The following is a 20143-nucleotide window of genomic DNA, read 5'->3' as shown; positions in this document are numbered from 1 at the left end:
TAGGACTTACTACATTCTTATAAAGAATAAAACTAATAATCTCATTACTTTGTTTCATAATGAATGCGATGTTTAAATTTGTTCAATTATAATTTTTACCGAATTATATAGTAACTAAAGTATACTTTAAGTCTAATTAACTATAATTAAGCATCTCTTTTTTAATCTCTGCAATAACAATATTTGCGTAAATGAAATAAAGAATTTTCCACGCATCTTGCTTGAGATCCATACATGTTAATTCTACTAACATCTGAAATCTAAAATCCAACAGATTTTATATACTTTTACATATATCAAACATGAGTTTGTAAAATTTGTATCACATTAGTAGAATATTTTTACTAACGAACTTACTTTGGTTGAATATATATTCTTCCTTATATCATAAGTGATGCTTACTTCAAATAATGCATCTCCTGGCTCTGTTTTTACTTTCAATTGATAAGTTTCAGTTGTCATTTTTGTTTTTGCACTAAAATCTCCTATGAATCCATCTTGATCTCCAGATTTTTGAAATTTCAATAAACCTATGAACATTTTATGAACCTTTATTAATCTTAAACACACATAAATTACAGAATTAAAAGACCAAAATTATTCATGATACCTTTATTAGGTATAAGTTTAGCAGCCCACAATATTTCTTTTAATTGTAAATCTTTACATATGTCACGATGATCTTCCGTATAAATATTAAGAAATTGAACAAAATATTTGGCTGCAGCAATTACGATATCGTCATCAATTGAGATTTCTTGCCAACTAAGGCAAGCACACCAATGAGGTTCTATAAATGCATCTGCACATGTCCTCTCTAATGGTACCTGTATTATTTCGTAATATGATTATTTGTCTATTCTTATAATTACTGTGTGTATCTTTAATATCAGTTAAAACTTTGCTGTGTTAAAATTAAAATTATAAATATGTATACAGAACGGTAATTAGCGAACAGCTGCGTGCACGCGATAATAATTATTATGGGGCTCTAGAGCTCTATTAATACGCATTGTTTGCATTTTGAAACATTAAAATCCTCCAATTCGTTCAGAAGTTATGATTTTTTAAACATACGCATGAAATTTCGGGGAAACATTTTTGGCCACACAGTATATTTTCGGAAAAGAATTTTTTTTCTCCGAAGTACGTAGGAATTCGGGGGTATGTCTATTCACCAAAAAAGATTGTAATTGACACCCGCAACCAAAAATAATTTTTCCAGAACGATTTGAAGTTTTTTAATTTTCTCGAAAAATTTATCTTCTTACTCGAATTTTTTTCTCCGAAGTACGTAGGAATTCGGGGGTATGTCTATGAACCAAAAATGATTGTAATTGACTCCCGCAATCGAAAATAATTTTTCCAGAATGATTTGAAATTTTTTAATTTTATCGAAAAAATTTGTCCATCGACTCGAATTTTTTCCTCGAAACTGAGTAGGATTTCGAGGGTATGTCTGTTGACCAAAAATGCTTGTAATAGACCCTTGCAACTAAAAATAATTTTTCCAGAACGATTTGAAATTTTTCAATTTCGTCGAAAAATTTCTGCACCTATCCCCTGTCGATTTTTCTTAAAAACTCGTTTTTGATTTTTAATAACTTTGTTTGACGCTGTACAGAAAAGTTGTTTAATACTTTTTTGTAAGTATCCATGAGCTTTACTTCCAGACTAAATTTCAGTGAAATCGAGTGACTATTGTAGGAGTTATAGCCGTTTGAAAATTGGACCATTTTTATCGGGTTTTTCTAACTTTACGTGATTAAGGAACAACTTTCCGATTAGTCTTGGAATTTGTACATATTCTTCACCAAAATACGCGTTATTTGCATTTTGAAACATTAAAATCCTCCAATCCGTTCAGAAGTTATGATGTTTTAAACATACGCATGAAATTTTATGGCAATACTTCTAACCTCACATTAAATTTTCGGAAACGAATTTTTTTCTCCGAAATGTGTAAGATTTCGAGGGTATGTGTATTCACCAAAAATGATTATAATTGACCTCCGCAACCGAAAATAATTTTTCCAGAATGATTTGAAATTTTTTAATTTTATCGAAAAAATTTGTCCACCTACTCGAATTTTTTTCTCGAAACTGAGTAGGATTTCGAGGGTATGTCTGTTGATCAAAAATGCTTGTAATCGACCCTTGCAATTAAAAATAATTTTTCCAGAACGATTTGAAATTTTTCAATTTCGCCGAACTACACTGTGTGGCCGGAAATATTTGTATAACTTTTTAACGAAGCCTCAATCAACAAATTAATATTCTTGATTTTCGTCTTATTTTGGCCTCTAGAATTTCTCATTAAAATTTTTCCCAGGGGTGGCCGAACACCTTGTATGAGGGTACACTTACCTTATCAAATAAACTAATAGCTCTTTGATGTCGATCCCCATCTTTTGGAGTTTCAAAATTTAATATACTTTCTAATGTTTTGTGTACATCAAATGGTGTTGATAGGTATTGTGTATTGTGCAAAAAGTTTTCATAGGCTTGTGGATAAGCTTTTTTAAACCAAGGTGGAAACGTAAAGGAAAAAAATGGTAGTCTTTCCTCTTGTTTACCCTGTAGAGTATTGCGAATTTCTGCAAACCTATAAAATCAAATTTGTCATATTAATTTATAACTTACATTTAATTTTATACAAAAATTTCATTACACATGTTGCTTGAACACGAACCTGTGCCCATGGTCGCTCATCAATATTAATATTGTATCATTTAAGTGACCAAATTCATGTAAATCTTTAATCCAAGTATGCAAGTCTTCATCAACCACACCTATATCATTGTAGGAATCATGTGAAAGTTCCCCATGAAATCCAAATAGGAATTTCGGTTGATGTTTGTAAACATTAAAAATTTCCTTAATGTAGTTCAACATTACCTATGATAATAATTATGATATATAATTTTATAATTTAATATTTGTATCTTACTAATTATTATAAACAGAAATTCAGTCATACCATGTGTCGTGGAATGCTTCCAACACAAAATTTATTATAGTATCTAAAGTATGGGGTTGCAGCTAAATAGTATGTTCTCATATAATGATCAGTTGGTTGTTCTTTAAAGCCTTTTAGACGATATGTAAAGGTTCCAATATGGTGTACATCTTCCATGAATCCTGTTATATAACCGTTTTTTTTATATTGATTCCATATTAATGGATAAATATTAACATAATTTGCTTTTTGTCCCATTCGCTTTCTAGTATCTGGTAATTCAAGTTCAATCTTTCCAGTTAGAATAGGAATGAGTGCTTGTGGTGTCCCATCACCTACTATATTATATCCTTCTAAAACTAAAGCACCTAAGTATTCCCTTAAATACTGATATGTCTTTGGTAATTTGCGTATGAATGTATTTCGCGACAGTGAATCAAAACCAAACATAAGTACATTTAATTTAAGAGCATTGTTTGGAACATTTTCCCATTTATTTTTCTCTTTTATCTGAGGATCATCCTTAACTCCTGCCATAATACTGTGCCATCTAAAAAATGATTATTGATATTATTGCCAAGAATCTTATTAAATTGATATATTGAAAACTTCATAAGCATTCTACTTACTCTTCCCCATTTTTTGATTTGCATTTGACATCAACAAAATCACTATGCCTGAGAATATAAGAGTCATCCGACTCAACTGGAGTCAAAAATGATATATTGGAGTCATCGTTTCTAAGAATTTCTGTAAAGAAAAAACTAAATTAAGTGCATGCAATAAGAATAATGACAAGAATAAATGTAACAATATATTATTAGAAATTTTACATAACTCACCACTGAAAGAACAAGATATTGAGCCATATTTCTTTTTTGCTTTTTTGCTAATAACAAGTCTTGAACCACGGAGTATAACCCAATCTTCAGGTGTACATACTAATGGTGGAACATCATGTAAGAATTTTGTAATCTCTGGATTAGAGACATTTAACTGAGGCAGCTTACAAGCTACAACTCCTTCTCTAGAAATAGAAATCTCTTTAATAATTCAAATATACATCAAATTGTACAGTCCAATATTCTTATATTACTAAATGAAACTATGTACCCAACATAAGTTTGTTCCGACTCTTTGATTAACTGAGATATATGTATTCTGAAATGACAAGAATCATTGTAATAGAACTGACAACATTTCACACCACAAGAGAATTGAAACATCTCTTACAATTTATCCAAATTGGATAGATCATTGTTGGTGAAATCTAGTTCTGATCTAAAGACTTGGACAATGCAGAATAGCAGTGTAATAAGTAATACTGTTATAATAAAACGTCGAAAATAACATGAGAGAAACCTCATTTTTATTCAGAGTACCATTTCTGTAAAATAATAAGTACTTAATATTTCACTTTTCTGGTTTCAAAAGTGTCCTTACCAATCATTGGATATTTATAATATTTATCAATTCACTGTACAAGCATTTATTTCAACGTTTGACAATCATTCGTTTATCGTACGAGAAATCCATAAACCGTACAAACAACACTATGTACTTTAATCAGTTAGTCGTTCTGACATTTTTTCAATCGACTTTTTAGGAGCCATAAATAATGTTAACAACGACTGCACGCAGGAAACATTTAATAACTATTATACCAGTTTTTTTCTCGAAATGTTCCACTAATTCACGCGCGGACAGAAGTTCTTTTCTGTTAAATGCATTATCCGGTGCATCATACACGTCTGTCAACCACAACTATTTCGACCAACAGTTGATCTGTTTCACCCTCGTTGCTTCGTGCCTAGTTCGATTCTGTCAAATATTAGTATGTAAATATTATATAAATATCAGTGCATGAAATAACATTTTTGTTCGCAATCACAGACATGGCTTCGAAGGAGCGCGATATTCGAGGAAAACGTAACTTTCATAAATGTGCAACGCATCTGTTTTTTCTCATATACGTATATATGTTAAGTGAAATGCATTTCAATATTTTGCAACGCATGCATTCTGTTATCATTAATTAGATATGTTTGTTGAATGAATCTCTCGAATTTTAAATTCGTCATATATGTGTATGGTGTAGGCTTAGAGCGAAGAACGATTGTGTGGGCATCGAGATAATTTTTTAAGTAAACATTTTTGAACTTCTTTTTTTCGCACGATTTGAAATTCATTTATTAATATTTGTATTCGATGATAACCTAAATAATCAAGTTTACATTGATCAATTTTTTATATAAATGCATAATTAAAAACAGTTATAGAATGTAATGTAAAATGAATAATAAATATATTTTTTAAGATTACACAACTCGTGAGGGAGTGGACAATCGCTTCTTTGGATTCGGCACTGTTCTCATGTAAACATATGTACATATATCGCGTTCGGTAAGTTTTCATTATAAAATTATGTTTTTTACAAAGTACAAAATACGTATAGTTTAGTTACAAAATACGAGGACACGTACCCTTACTTTGTTACGTTTCTAGACTTTTTAAAATGCAATTAAAAATAAAATACATTACAATAAAATAAAACTTTTTTCTTTATATTTGGTCTTCGTGTAGCTATTTGTGTAGGAAATGATTGATAAACGTAAGCTTGAAAAATAAGATTAAGTAAGATCGATTAAAGTTAAGCACGCGAGTAGCAACATACTAGAAGAAATAACAAGATTGTTAAGATATATATGACATGCGAGAAGTTGGCTTTTTATCTGAATTTTCGCAGACTTTTGTTAATATTTACAACAATCATTTACAAATAAGTAAACTAACGTACTGTTTGCACAGGTACATACAAAATACACTCACACATACACAACATATTTGATCAAGTCTAACGAAAGAGTCTACCTTGTATTCATGTGAAAAGTAGAATGCACCCCTCCCTCCAATATTTTAAATAGAATGGACCTTTAGTCCTTTGCCCTACAATCACGTGTGAGACTCGTGGTCAGGTATTTGGGCCAAACTATCACGTGTGAGACTCGTGACAGTTTTGTCTATGTTTTGGGCCCACTTATAACATTACGCGTATGACACTTTCTATATCGGTGTAGTGGGCGTAGCATTATCACTACTCAAGTTTCACATTTACAAATCAGTGCTTTATCTAAACTGATATTCAGAATTCCGGTCGATTTCTCTTTCAGTATCGTAAAAAAAATTCTTTTAAGTACGTTTCTTAACGAAAACAGGGACTTTACTTCAGAGCGAACACGAGATGTGACAATTTCGTCGCAATAAATATACCACTAAAAATATAATAAATTACGGGAACATACAAAAATATTTTAATTATTACGTTTGATTCACTCACATGAACGTCTACAGTCGATAATAATTTTAATGAACTGAACAGCCACGTATACACTACGTATGGTATACATATGTGTTATATTCGACCGTATTTATCTTATCCCGTTATGGTGGGGTTACAAGTACGCAAATGTAGATATAAAATTTCTGGGACAAATTTCAAAGAAAAAATTTCTAGATAATAGATAACGAATATTAAAATATTTTAAATAAGAAATTAGTTTGTGCAATTGGGCCTTAATTATCGAGAAACGACATTTTGGCGCTTTGCGTAACGCCATAATTAGTGTAGCCACAGTTTATTTTTAATTTTTTTAGAAGGAATTATTTGTAAGCGAAAAAAAATTATTTGAAAGCATTATTCTTGTAATGAAATCTATCGTATTTATAATCAAAAATGTATTATCATTACAGCTACGAAAAGCGTTTAAATATTTCCTTTCTCGGTAAATAAGATCTAATAGCACAATCGTTAAAAAAATGCATATGAATTTTTTTACTACATAACACGTTCCTAAAATTTTATGCATATCCCCGACGTAAAAGGGATTACTTTTCCCATTAAGAAGCTATAGAACGTATTTAGGGCCTCGAAGTCTTGCGATTTGTTCGTACAGACTGATTTAAACTGCGATTGATAAATCCCATCTTTTATTCCATGCGTCGTAACAAATGGAAACGCAAAAATAAATATATTTACAAGGGTTGATCGGTGTATGAATCAATGGACGACTTACAGTTTCGGACGTGACGTGGTATGATTTACTAACTTGATAATGGCACAACGAAATCTATTCGTTATGATTATATTTTACACAGTCTTCCTTCGCATGATGTTCACCCATGGAACTATACGGAAGAAGCTTCGATTCTGTAAACCAATGACACATTGAAACGTGATATTTGACTGAATCATATCGTATACATCTGATAATTTACCCGTATTTGCAACGGTACAGTTTCTCTGGTATTGTTAGCGTTGATGATAACATGACGTGGATGTTCCTCGTTTCGTCTCGCTACACGTGCAGATCTGTATCTGTTGTATTTGAGAATTAAACAATCGGGAACTAGACAAAGGATGACGATAACTATAGTCAACAACCAGAAGGCTATCGATGATAATATCATCGGGTAGACCATTAGCATGTCGCCATCGTACCTTCTGAAATTAGAAATAAAATCTTTTTTAGCAAATAACTCGATACCTCACGGTTGATGCGATTTAAGCTGGTAGGTATCAATAATGTTCTTTTTTTTTTACATAGATTTTTTACGTTTTGTCTTATTTTTACTGCTTACTTGTGCACGAATGAATATCCAAACGTGAATGCGCAAAACGCTAATTGTGATAATACCACTGCTAACAGGAACGGCTTTGTTAAATACGAACTGCGTAATAGTATCTGAAAATTATAATAGACTATGATACGTTTTCTTTAGGTCGTGTCTGCATTCCTGGATATTGGAATTTTAATGTTAATCATTCGTTTACCTGTACATTGGCCACTATTGTAACTAAATGAATAACACATGTACTGAATGTCCATTGGTCTACCGGTGTATTATTGTACAAAATAATAGGATTGGTCTTTATGTAATAGTACGTTATACAATATATGACTGAGGTATGCCAGAAACCTGAAGAGAGGTTTAAATAATATTCAGTAATGATAAGTTCATATTGAATTTACTCCATTCAAATCAACAAATTATTTTGTTCACCTAGTAATGTCCATATAACGAACTGTTTCCCCGACAATAAATAATTTCTTTTATACATTTTATACATATAAGGATAATGCAGCAGCGTATTAGCGCTATAATCTTGCTCAAACAATCCGTACGTCAGTATTGGTAGAGACGTAAATAGTACATTGTAAAACATTAAAAACATACCGTCGTAAAATGCCTGTAAATACATTATTGAATGAACTTTAAAAGATTATGAAATCAATACTGAAGAGCTGAGAAATAATTTTTATGATATTAGTTTGCAGATTGGGTTCCCACCTGACCAGAAAAACCGCTGTGAAAGCCAAACAGCACCTGTGGCGTTATAAACAGAATGTTCTTGTAAAAGAAATACAACGTCAAAGTACTGATTCGCATGTAGAACCAGTGTCCGTGCACCAGTAATGCCTTCTTCAAAAATCTAAATTTCGCTATCGCAAAATCGGAACTCATGGTCGCTTGGCGGCCTTCTTTACCCATTATGCCGATTCCAACGTGCGCTTCTTGTATCATCGCGACATCGTTACCCCCGTCGCCAATGGCGGCCGTGTGCGGTTGAGTTCTTTCTTCTTTAACCATCCTCACGATCTGCATAGTAACCATCAAGAGTCATTGTGTATAAAATTACACGTAAAAATTATTTGCAAAAGCATGTAACCAACCTCGCTCTTTTGCAGAGGCGTCAACCTGCAACAAACTACCGCCTCACAGGCCATTCCCACGAATCGAAATTCTTCCAGGCATGTTCTCAATGCGACTGTTATGCTACTACCATCGACCAACAGTCCGTACTGTTTGTAAGGTTCGAGCTTTATCCTTCGTCTGGAATCGAAAAAAAGTGAGGTCAAGGTACGTTGTATCTATATTACATTACTTACAATAGAAGTACCGATTAGATATCGAATTACGATATGGAAGAGCAGCAAATTGTACCCACTCAAAATCCATTACACGATGAAAGCAAGTTTGGTCGATGGATATTTCTAACAATCTCAATATTTCGGTACCCTGTTTGAATTGTCCACAGAGGAAGGCTATATTCTCAGCGGTTTCTGCTTTGTCTCCGGTCAACACCCATATCTAAACACCGCAAATCAATTTAACCGTCGCTAAGGATCAAGGAAGAGAAGCCGATCCCTGTCTAATTTCAAATTTCAGTAAGGAACTATTATGATACAATCTTTAACCTTAATGCCAGCGACTCGTAGACATTCAAGCGTGTCTTGCACGCCTTCCTGAAGACGATCTTCGACCGCAGTCACACCTAGCAGAGTAAGACCGCTTTCCATTTGATTGTAAGCTCTCTTCATGTACGCTGCTCGCTCGATGCCAATTACCTGTCTGGCTTGTTCCACTTTCTGCCTCAGTTCCTCGAACTGCTCCTGATTCATCTTCTTGTATGCAATGACCAGAGTTCGGAATCCTCTCTGCAAGACGTGCTCTTTTTAATCGAGATTAAATTAGCAAAAAGGACAAAGTCGGAAAGAAACGCTGCCAGTTAGTGGCAAGCTGATGTACGAACCATGGAGAAATCGGCTACGTGAGTGATGGTTTCGTTAGTCAGTCCTGAGACTATTAGCGGCAGAATGGCTGAATCCGCTCCTTTGCAGTACAACCAGTAATCATCAGCACTATCTTTCACTATTATCGACATTCTCTTACGTTCTGTTGAAGGGAATGTTAATTAATTTTGTGAAACTTGGTGGCGTCTAAGTCAAGACTTGCTTGGGTCAGTCTACGAAACACAAATTAATTTGTGTAAACTTATCTATTACTAGCCATATTATAAATTCTCTAATAAAGTTACGGAAGATGTTCAGTAAGGCGAGAAGTCGTTCGTTCGAATACATACCGGAAGTGAATTCCAAAACTTCTAGCTTTTTAAAGGTCATCACGGTGTCACGGACATTAAGTTCTATCATGTCGCTGGTAGCATTTTGAAAAATGATTCCGCATCTGGCGCTGGCTTCAACCAAAGCTTTTTCGTCTGCTGACGTTGCCTGCAAAATAATGTATTTTTACGGCTACTTTGCACCTGGCAAGCGTCGCTTAAATTAGACTAGGCACAAAGAAAGTATTGATACTCTTATTTAACTGGATATCTAACGTCACCGTACCGCGTTAGTACAATTTGTCACGCGAATCTACCGTCAGCTGTTGTTTATCGGTGTTCATCAGAGATAAAAATAAGCACCGCAGCGAGTTTACGCAATGCTGTTTACGTAAAACAGAGACTTTCTACCTGGTACTCCGGCAAATCCGGATCCATCAATAGGGAACTGTGCACTTGCAGAATCTTCTTTTGTCTGAAGCTCTCGCGAAACTCTGTGCGTCTAGCAATGACGTCTGACTTTTGACTCGGAGGCGTGATTTGAACCGAGTGGCACAGAGAGATGCTTATCATGAAGTGCCAGATGCTTGGCTGCAATCAGTATTATTAGACTTATTTTGTTCAATCGCTAGATTTTGATTCAACGGAAAGCAAATCATAATTGCAGGATCATCGATCTTATTTAGGTTTAAGCTTGGCTCACCTCCCATGTCGTTAGCTTCTTGGCTTCCTCTTCGCGTCCGCTAGAAGGCAATTGATACAGAAACCCGTCGCAATCCTTTTCCATGTATGTTTTCCCGTTGATCGAACAACGTCTGAATACCATCAGATTTTCAGTAAGCGTACCGGTCTTGTCAGTGAACAGGTACTCGACCTGACCGAGTTCCTCGTTCAAGTCCGACGTGTTAGCCAATGCAGGTTGATCGGTGCTTGGGTCGTACATATCGATATCCCAGCTGAAGAAAAACGAACTGAGGAATTTTTGTAATTCTGTAACGAGAACAATTGATCGTAGCTTGACAAATGCCGTTTTTTCTCAGACACGATTAAATTCTTTACATTCGAGTCGCGGTTACGGTGGCTACGTCGTTTTCTTTCTCAACGATACGAGCGTTCGCGAAATTAAAGAATTCTGATCGAGGCGCGAAGTAATTCGATATTGTGCAACAGATTTCGGAATAGGTACGAAGAGGGAAAACAATGGAGAGTTTACGATGTGTAAAGTAATGCTTACCTACGGTGACATATAACGATATGGGCACAATGTAGTTATATAGGATCGTGAAGCCAAAAAAGTCATTGGTCAGCGAGGAGAAGGTAATATCGTCACCGGTACCGATGTAGGATTTCCACTTCGCCGTTGAGCCTAACACAGTTTTCATCATGCAAGATTCTATCACTTCGATCACAAGCAGTATCATGTATCCGATGATGTACTTATTGATGCTCCTGTAATTGTAAGTTTCGTTAGAGGATGAAAACGTCGTATCGTCATGGAAAGCATTCGGTCGTTCGTTAGATCTTGTTAGAAAGCGCTTACTTTTCGACGGTGGAGAATTTGTTGCTTCTGATCTTCGAATTAAGGGACAGTTTTGTGTCCTGGCCTGTGTAAACCGCGCAACCGATAATGTGATCAGTGTCTTTTAGTCTGGATCCTCGGAGCAATAGATTGTCGATCGTCAAATGTCCGCTGGCTGGATCATCATCGCCATTATTAATTTCCAGCTTGCCGTGAAAGCTGTAGAGATCGGACGAAGGATGTTGACAGATGACACTGGCCTCCATGGATACTATTTGCAATTCTGACAGGTCCGAAAGCACCTTCGGAACCATTAACGTCTAAACAAGTAACGATTAACAAAATTTGCACTCCTTCCTCGTGTTATGTTACTCGTGTTACCTTTAAATTCGTTTCACCGTCAAGATTAGATGTGGTAACGTAACAACGATCCGAGTTTTCTGTGCTGGAAAGAAGCAAGAGATCGCAGGGTATGTCCTCGTCCCGACCAACCTTCACCAGGTCGCCAACTACTATTTGTTGCCGTTGAATGGTCTGAACGCATAAAACGAAGATTATTGCAAAACTTGTTGCAAATAAATGTGACGTAGAACTGCGGTGAAACGCAACAGATGGAAGTACAGTAAAATAAACAGTGGAAAGATAAAGATACGAATACGTCGTGAATGATTGATAGGGGTTATTATAAATCGATAGTAATAATGAAATGTGAAGCTACAGGTTGTTGGTACATGCTGCTGATAGCGTACCAAAATGGCGGCAGAAAAATACATATCGCCATATGAGTAGAGTCAATGTTGCGATTTTCAGCTTTAAGACAGTATTCTGATACGGATGTACATATATCACGTGAATGCGTTTCATTTAAAACAATTTTAAGCACGTGTACTGACCTGTAAGCATTTATTACGGATTACGGTGACCATTGCCCGATTCATACGTTTGTCCACTACGTGTCGAAGGTAATCCTCGTACCCTTGTTTGCACGCGGTCACGAATACGACGAAGCTCAAAGGTAAAGCACTAGTCCAAGGTGAAATGGGGGACACTATCATGGCAGATATCAACGCCGATATGAGAAAATACATGTTCGCAATTCGTCTGAACTGTTCAAAGAGATTCTTCGGTATAAAGTTCCAGATCGTATACTATAAAGGAAATAATTTCGTTTGAAACATTTTGGACGCTAGAGTTGACAAATATAATTTATACATACCCTCTTTGATACGATACGATTAGTTGGAAATATTGTTTTCGACGGATTATTGTCCGGACTGATAATTATAACCCTATGGTCTGCGTATGTGGAAGTTGAGCTATCCTATAAACATACAGATGAATCAATACGAGAGAATATCAAGATTGCATTAACGACTATTTTCATTTTGCATGATTTTATCTACAAGTTAATTACGTCTTTTATACAAACAATTGGATATTAGGTCTAGTTTAGAGAATCTCTATGTGTTTCTAGGGCCGAATTAAGGTCTTTTTTTACATTTTTAAATAATTTTATGGTATCCAAAGTAAATTAAATTTTGTAAAAAGAAATGTTTTCAATAAAACACGAGGTTCGACAAAGCAATTTTTGAAATATGCTCGGTTTGACGTTAACTCTTCAATGGAAATCGCGTGTTCCACCCGCGGTACAATTAGCGAGACTAACGATAAGATGTCGAGGACGCGTGCCATTCGTGGCCAGTCTGTCATATTTTAATAAAAAGTTAATCAATAAAGAACGTAAGGGTTAATGTTATCGAGTAATAAACTTTTGCCAACTTGCTTCCCAAAAGAGCACTGCAAGGGAGTAGATGTAATCGGTTCGCAGTAGAACCGGCACACGGATCAGTTGTCTTGATTTCAGAAAGGTTCTACGAATGAATCGCAGCAGCCTTGCTCCGATTGACTGTAAATTCTTTTGCAATTCTATGTAAGGGAGGTTAATTAAATCGTCCAAGGGTTGTGTGACGTGATTCATTGTGACTTCCTCTCTACTCCGAAGACGACAGTTTAAGGAACCTTGTCTCCCAGCGTCAAGCTACTGACGTCTGCCACGAACATTTCTGTACAAAAATGAATTCTGTACGAATGCTATTTCAGAGTTGCACCGCGAAAGGCGAGGAAAGTTGCGTCGGTACGAATCGATTCAGTTGTTTCTCACCGCGACAGAATCGAAATTTTAACGCGCCACCCGCTTGTTAAATGTCATCGGAAGATCGTCGCAAGCGCGACCATCGGAGCAGTCAAATGTCATGATGACATGACGCTTGGTCATCATCGTAATTTGTTCGAATTGTATACGAAAAATTCCGTGCATAATCCCTCGTTCTACGATACTTGGTACGCGTGTAGAAATAAATGGGGACATGTACACGAACTTACGTCTCGTCCAGCGTCTGTACTGTCGTAATGTTAAAGCGCAAGCTTCTAAACGGCTCCTCCTTGCGACTTCTGTGCCACGGAAGTGTTTCAAGCGCGTAAAGCACGACGGCTATGATAGATTCAACAACTTGCTCAACACGAGCAACAGCCAGTACTTGGAGTACATCTATCGGCAGTGGCTCAAGGACCCAACGTCCGTGAGCCCTTCGTGGAGCCTGTTCTTCGACTTCGTCTATGGGGACAAACCGTCTGTGTCGACGATCGCGAAACCTCCGACTGCTCGCGTCGAATCATCGCCTTCGGTTGTACCATCTAACTTGATAACCCCGCAGACAGGTGGATTTGTCTTCGAAATATTGACAAAATAGACTTTCATTTGCTTTTTTACTTCCGAGCAGTATCGCCGGATTTCCCCCAGCAGAGCTTGAGAAAAAAATCGGACAGCGAGCTGCAAGGTGATCAATTTATAAGCGGGGCATTGGACATCAACGCTACGATTAGAGCTTATCAGGTATATCAAGTTGGATCAAAGCCCGGACCATTTGTTTGCTCAATTGGGTTGCCTGAATCAATGTCCTGTTCTATTTGTTCAAGGCACGTGGTCATCTGATAGCCGACATTGATCCGTTGGGTATACAGAACCCGGAATCTCATAAGCTTCAAGGAACTCCGAATTTGCCACCAGCGATCGTCGTACGAGAACATTTAAAGGGCATGACGGAAGCTGACATGAACAAAGAGTTTCCTCTTGCACCGTTCACCGTGATCGGCGGCCCCAAACGAAGTCTTCCCTTGCGCGACATACTAACCAGGTTGAACGAAGTTTACTGTGGACATTTGGGTCTCGAGTACACTTACATTCACGACAATGGGATGGTAGGAGCTGATTGTTTCGAGTAATACATTCCACAACTCGCGGTTGTCGATACAATTATGCTTTTCACAAGCCGGAATATCTTTTAGTTAGACTGGTTGAGGGAAAAGTTCGAGGTCCCCGGCGCTTGGGAACTACCTGAGCAACACAGAAAGTTTATTTGGATGGATATCATGAGAGCAGTAACGTTCGAAGGGTTTCTAGCCAGGAAGTATCCCACAGAGAAGAGGTTTGGCCTAGAGGGTTGCGAGTCTTTCATTCCATCGATGGTGGAATGCTTAGAAACCTCGGCTGAAAAGGGTAGAACTTCCCAACGTGTTTCAAACGTTCGTTCCTTTCGAAGGCAGGTGAAACAAATATAATGGAACATTTTTGTAGGGGTAGAAAGTTTTGTAATAGGCATGGCTCATCGTGGTCGACTGAACACCTTGATCAACGTTTGCTCGAAACCGCTGCACCAATTGCTCACTCAATTCAATCCGATTCCTTTGGAGGGTTTTGGTTCCGGTGACGTGAAGTACCATTTAGGAATGCACACAGAGAAAATACTAGAGAGGTAAATCTCTTGGAGATTGTCACCTTGATTTTGATGTCTTTCTGAATCCACAGAAGCAACAAAAAGATTCTATGCGCCGTAATGGCTAATCCTTCACATTTGGAGGCGATCGATCCAGTGATAGTTGGTCGCATTCGTGCAGAACAAGTAGAGAAAAACGATGCCAAGCGTATGTATACAGAACATTGCTGATTATTATGAAAGATTAATGGAGAGTAGGCCTCAGCCAATAAATACTTTCGAGAAACTTCAGAGAGTGCGTTCAATTTAGAAAATTCATTCTTTTTAGTGGGTAAGAGATCGCTAGCTATTTTGGTTCACGGCGATGCTGCATTTTCGGGCCAAGGTGTCGTTTACGAAACCATGCATCTAACGGATCTACCAGAGTATACAACCGGTGGTGTTATGCACGTTGTTATTAACAATCAGGTGAATTTTAAAGCGTTTCGTGATCCGAACGTAGCTGGACTATCGTGTAAAGAACAACTTTTTATGTGCTGTAGATTGGTTTCACTACCGATCCGAGGTACTCCAGATCCAGCGCGCATTGTACCGATGTAGCACGTGTTGTGAACGCTCCTATATTCCACATACACGGCGATAACCCCGACTTGGTGGCCTACTGTAGTAAAGTTGCCAGCGAATATAGGTAGACTATGCGGTTCTTGATTTTTTCGATGCACACGGACTTTTTCTTCGTGATGTTACCGTTGACGAGTTCGTTACGGTTTTCTTTAAGAAAGTCTTCGATGTCTTTATACGATCTCGTTGACCGATATCGAGTACGTCGCTTCCTATAAAATGCCTATGATATTTTTCTTTTCGATTCGAAAGGTTTCTGGATACAAATTTTGTCAATCTTTGCTGTTTCTTCGACATACAATTGTCGTTCATTCATTAACGATTTCAGTCGCGAAATACGGTATTATCGTAATCTTACGTTGATCCATTTATTTGTGTAGCTCCTATCGGTCAGTCGGAAATGTAAGCCCTCGAGATAAACGCTTCCGTATATAAAACATTTTATGAATATTGTTACTTACGTTGAGTAAAACGGATCATTATAGTACAGTTATGAGCAACCGAAATAAATTTCCCTAGTTGATAATAGTTATTGGCAACGGAACAAAACTTCGACCACTCGCAGCTGTTGTTTCCGACTAAAAACATTTTAGTTGAGAAAATAGTTGTCATCCTATAACATTTTTTTTATTTTGGTTCTAATAGTTAGAGTTCTTGATAAAAAAAATCATTCCCTGTAACATTAATCCAACAGAGCAGAATTCCACAATGACGTCGTCATAGACGTCGTAGGATATCGACGATTCGGCCACAACGAACTGGACGAACCAATGCTTACTCAACCCTTGATGTACAAGCGTATAAAGGAACACCCGAACGTGCTCACTATTTACAGCGACAAACTCTTGAAAGAGGGAGTAATAACGGAGGCGTTCGCCCAAGAAGTACATAAGAAATACGACGCAGCACCGTTTCGTTTGGCGCTCGTGCAAATGATGTTGCAGATTCATGCTCGTTTCTAGGAAATACAGAAGTATTGGAACCACTGTGAGTCAGAATTCGCGAAAGCGCAGGAGATAGACTCGATGAATATGAGCGACTGGCACGACGTACCGTGGTCCGATTTTTTCGCTACTCAAAGTCCACAGGCTCGCATACCGCCAACTGGTATCGATACAGAAACGATCAAGACGATTTGCAAAGCCATATCTACGCCCCCTAAAGATATCGAGTCGCACGGTCAAGTATGTGTTCAACCGGGTGGTACTTATTTCTCGACTTCCGTTCGAAGTAAAATTAAAAAGTCTTTCATTGTTTCAAGTACTCTAACTTAATATTGACATAACATTCTATGTTTAAATCTGTATTATACAACTGTTATCGAAACCATCGAGACTCCAGATATTCAATACATTCAAGACTTATTAAGACTTTCGAGAATTCTAAATTATTCAACCTAGTAAATTTTCACGCAGGTGTTGAGGGTAATGGACAAACGAGCACAGCTGATGGAAGCTCGCAAGGCGGACTGGGCGATGGGTGAATGTCTAGCGTTTCTCAGTTTGCTGAAAGAAGGTCACCACGTGAGATTGTCCGGCGAGGATGTCGAGCGAGGTACTTTCTCGCACCGCATACACATCATCCACGATCAGAGCAGGGACAAAGTCTACAAAAATATTCTCCACGACGTGTTCCCCGGACAAGCCCTGTACACCGTATCGAACTCTTCGTTATCGGAGTACGGTGTCTGCGGTGAGGTTTTTAAGAAATAATAATGATAAAAACACGGTAAGGAATTAGTTAAATGACTGTTGATCGTGCATTCAGGATTCGAGTTAGGGTACTCGGCCTATAATCATAACACGTTGACAATATGGGAAGCCCAGTTTGGCGATTTCGCGAACACTTGTCAGGTAATCGTTTTTCAGTATATTTACACAAACAGATATTGGTATTGCACAAAACAGCCGCTTTACGTCGGTTATCGATACTTGGAAATAAACGATATCTAATAATGTTACTTTTAGACGCAATTTCGTAAATATAAAATTTAATTTATGACCGATCGGTATCTGAATTATTTGTCTGTATTATCATACGAATTATAGATTGACTTTGGTCAGAAACGATTGGAATAACGTGCTATAGAAACGTGGAGGTGTAGAATAGTGTTGAAAGAGGAATGTTCGAATAAAATAATCTGTAGGTTACTCTAGATACTATTCTCTGTTCCGGGCAATCGAAATGGGGTAGGCAAGTCGGATTGGTACTCCTTCTGCCGCATGGAATGGAAGGTCAAGGACCGGAGCATTCGTCCGCGAGGCTTGAACGATGTCTTCAATTGTGCGACGATGATTGGACCCATATCCCGGGCACGGAGCCAGGAGCTCCGCAAGGGGAAACCCCGGAACAGATCATGACACGGCAACTGTTTGAGATAAACTGGATCGTTTGCAACTTGACCACTCCAGCGAACTTATTCCACGCTCTGCGGCGTCAAATTCATATGCCGTTTCGAAAACCACTGGTTAGATCTAATATCAATACCTTTGATCAGGTGTGAAGTAGTCTGGAAGACCGTGAAAATCATGTGACATTTTTTTAACATAATGATATCTCGAAGTCTTCAGCGCGACAAACTACAAATTCAAATGTATCGCGACGAAATGTTATTAAGAACAGTTTTCACTGTAATTGTGTCTGTTCGTTCGTCCAATCAGGTTGTAATGTCACCTAAATCCCTGCTTCGTCACCCAATGGCTTTATCTTCTTTCGAAGAAATGGAACCTGACACTTCGTTCAAGCCTGTTATCCCAGACTCGCTCGTCAAACCGGGCAACGTACAGAAAATATTACTTTGCAGCGGGAAGGTGTTTTACGATCTGGTAACAGAACGCCAAGAGAAACAAATGGAAGATAAAATAGCGATAATTCGTATCGAACAACTGTGCCCGTTCCCGTATCATCTTCTCAAACAGGAAGTAGAGAAATACCCGAACGCCAAGGTACAAGAAGTTAATCGTCGACTGGATATAGCAAACTGTTTTATAGTCTCCTTGGAGTAGCTTGGACTGTACATGTATCGTGTGTTTAGATCATGTGGTTGCAAGAAGATCACAAAAATCAGGGCGCCTATCTTTACGTGAGGGACAGGATAGCTCTAGCTCTAGGACTTCGTTTAGAAGACGTTATTTATGGTGGTCGACCACCGTCAGCTGCTCCATCAACTGGCAGCAAAATTATTCACGCAAACGAGTACAGCGATCTGATGTCGGTTGCTATGAAACTTGACTGATCCACAGGTAATTCAAATTCAAAGACATACTGCTGCAGGGTATGGCAGGAAGTGCATGAAGCAACGAAATAACAACACGATAATGTGTAAGTTATCAGAATTGCTCGTTGTGAAATAGATAATTTGTCTTCTACTTTTTGTTTTCAATTATTTTTATCTTAAATATTTTTATTGCGTAGAAACAGACTCACCGAGAGACATAAGTATTTTGCATGCAACTTTTTGTGGTACGAGAAAATCCTTCCATCGAAAAAATTCCACATTGCATTTTTTTTTCACAGCGTTAACGGTTCGTCGAAAATATTTTTAGCTATCGCAACAACAGCAAACAATTATACGATGTGCAAAGTATAACTGAACTTGAGATCTTTCTAGGCAAATGGTGCTAATAGTCAATACAGTGTATATAGATTCAACGTGACTGTTGCACCTACAATATCAGACTTCCTGATGCGATGTGGTCGTCCTTGTATAGTAATACTAATATTGTATGAAAGTCACTGTTTTTAAAAATTTATCGCGATTAAAAAAATATCGGGATGCTAATTGAAGTTGTACCATCCATGATGGTATGTGATGTAATATTGCATAAACCAACGTTCTTTGTATCAGAATCTATTCCTTACGTAGTTTTTAAATTTTATATCAAATAAAAATCTATTGTTTATCTAAAGTAATAATTCTTTTATCTAACGTCCATATAAAAATGGCAACCGTAATCGTGTTTAGTGTTTCCTATCTAAACGCAACTAACAATATCGGGACGTAGTATTAAATTGATTTTTTTGTGGTGCATTCAATGCATTATAGAACCTGACTTGCAATTAATTTATTCAACCTTGAATCAATTAAATGTGAGTAAACCTGAATGTACTGCCGTGCACGGTACTACATACACATTGTTAATCTCGATTCATAAATAATGTTAAGTTTTTTTAATAATGTAGCGTGGTAAACAATGCTTTAACGTTAATTATCGATGTTTAAATTTATTTTTAGAAAATGTTTAACAGAGTTTGTAAGGGTAAAGTGCAATAGACGTTGAAATGATTTTAATGCAAGAAAAATCTCTTGACGCTGTACAGGGTGTACGCGTTAAGCTTTGTCACCATTTTTTAGGCATTTCCGGTAGAGA

General features: G+C 37.2%; 3 protein-coding genes across 3 annotated transcripts; 1 reads left to right on the top strand and 2 right to left on the bottom strand.

Moving 5' to 3' along the window:
- Nucleotides 1-161: 161 nt before the first annotated feature.
- LOC143342040 (uncharacterized) lies at nt 162-4185 on the bottom strand. Its single transcript, XM_076765522.1, has 9 exons — nt 4073-4185; nt 3802-3986; nt 3589-3709; nt 2981-3509; nt 2693-2898; nt 2368-2605; nt 611-827; nt 358-530; nt 162-260 (listed from the first exon to the last, which is right to left on the bottom strand). The coding sequence occupies exons 1-9, from the start codon at nt 4183-4185 to the stop codon at nt 162-164; spliced, it is 1881 nt and encodes a 626-aa protein (XP_076621637.1).
- A 36-nt stretch (nt 4186-4221) lies between these two features.
- LOC143341764 (phospholipid-transporting ATPase IF) lies at nt 4222-19275 on the bottom strand. Its single transcript, XM_076764922.1, has 20 exons — nt 19200-19275; nt 12596-12700; nt 12273-12527; nt 11761-11913; nt 11401-11699; nt 11095-11309; nt 10564-10850; nt 10272-10451; nt 9882-10029; nt 9552-9694; nt 9217-9456; nt 8967-9109; nt 8692-8851; nt 8309-8617; nt 8021-8207; nt 7791-7936; nt 7598-7701; nt 7235-7460; nt 7033-7166; nt 4222-4346 (listed from the first exon to the last, which is right to left on the bottom strand). The coding sequence occupies exons 1-19, from the start codon at nt 19269-19271 to the stop codon at nt 7107-7109; spliced, it is 3432 nt and encodes a 1143-aa protein (XP_076621037.1). The 5' UTR covers nt 19272-19275; the 3' UTR covers nt 4222-4346; nt 7033-7106.
- Nucleotides 13746-20143, top strand: LOC143342007 (2-oxoglutarate dehydrogenase, mitochondrial). The gene is made up of 15 exons (XM_076765487.1): nt 13746-14008; nt 14086-14272; nt 14356-14637; nt 14725-14935; nt 15014-15191; nt 15245-15360; nt 15481-15620; nt 15695-15840; nt 16468-16657; nt 16736-16957; nt 17189-17465; nt 17541-17626; nt 17920-18240; nt 18434-18718; nt 18808-20143. Exons 1-15 carry the CDS (start codon nt 13746-13748, stop codon nt 19006-19008), a joined length of 3105 nt encoding a protein of 1034 aa, XP_076621602.1. The 3' UTR covers nt 19009-20143.

The sequence above is a fragment of the Colletes latitarsis genome, chromosome 5, assembly GCF_051014445.1.
Source record: "Colletes latitarsis isolate SP2378_abdomen chromosome 5, iyColLati1, whole genome shotgun sequence".
Taxonomy (NCBI): Eukaryota; Metazoa; Arthropoda; class Insecta; order Hymenoptera; family Colletidae; genus Colletes; species Colletes latitarsis.
Note: the sequence above shows the minus strand (reverse complement) of the source record. Positions and strands in the feature narration are given on the sequence as shown.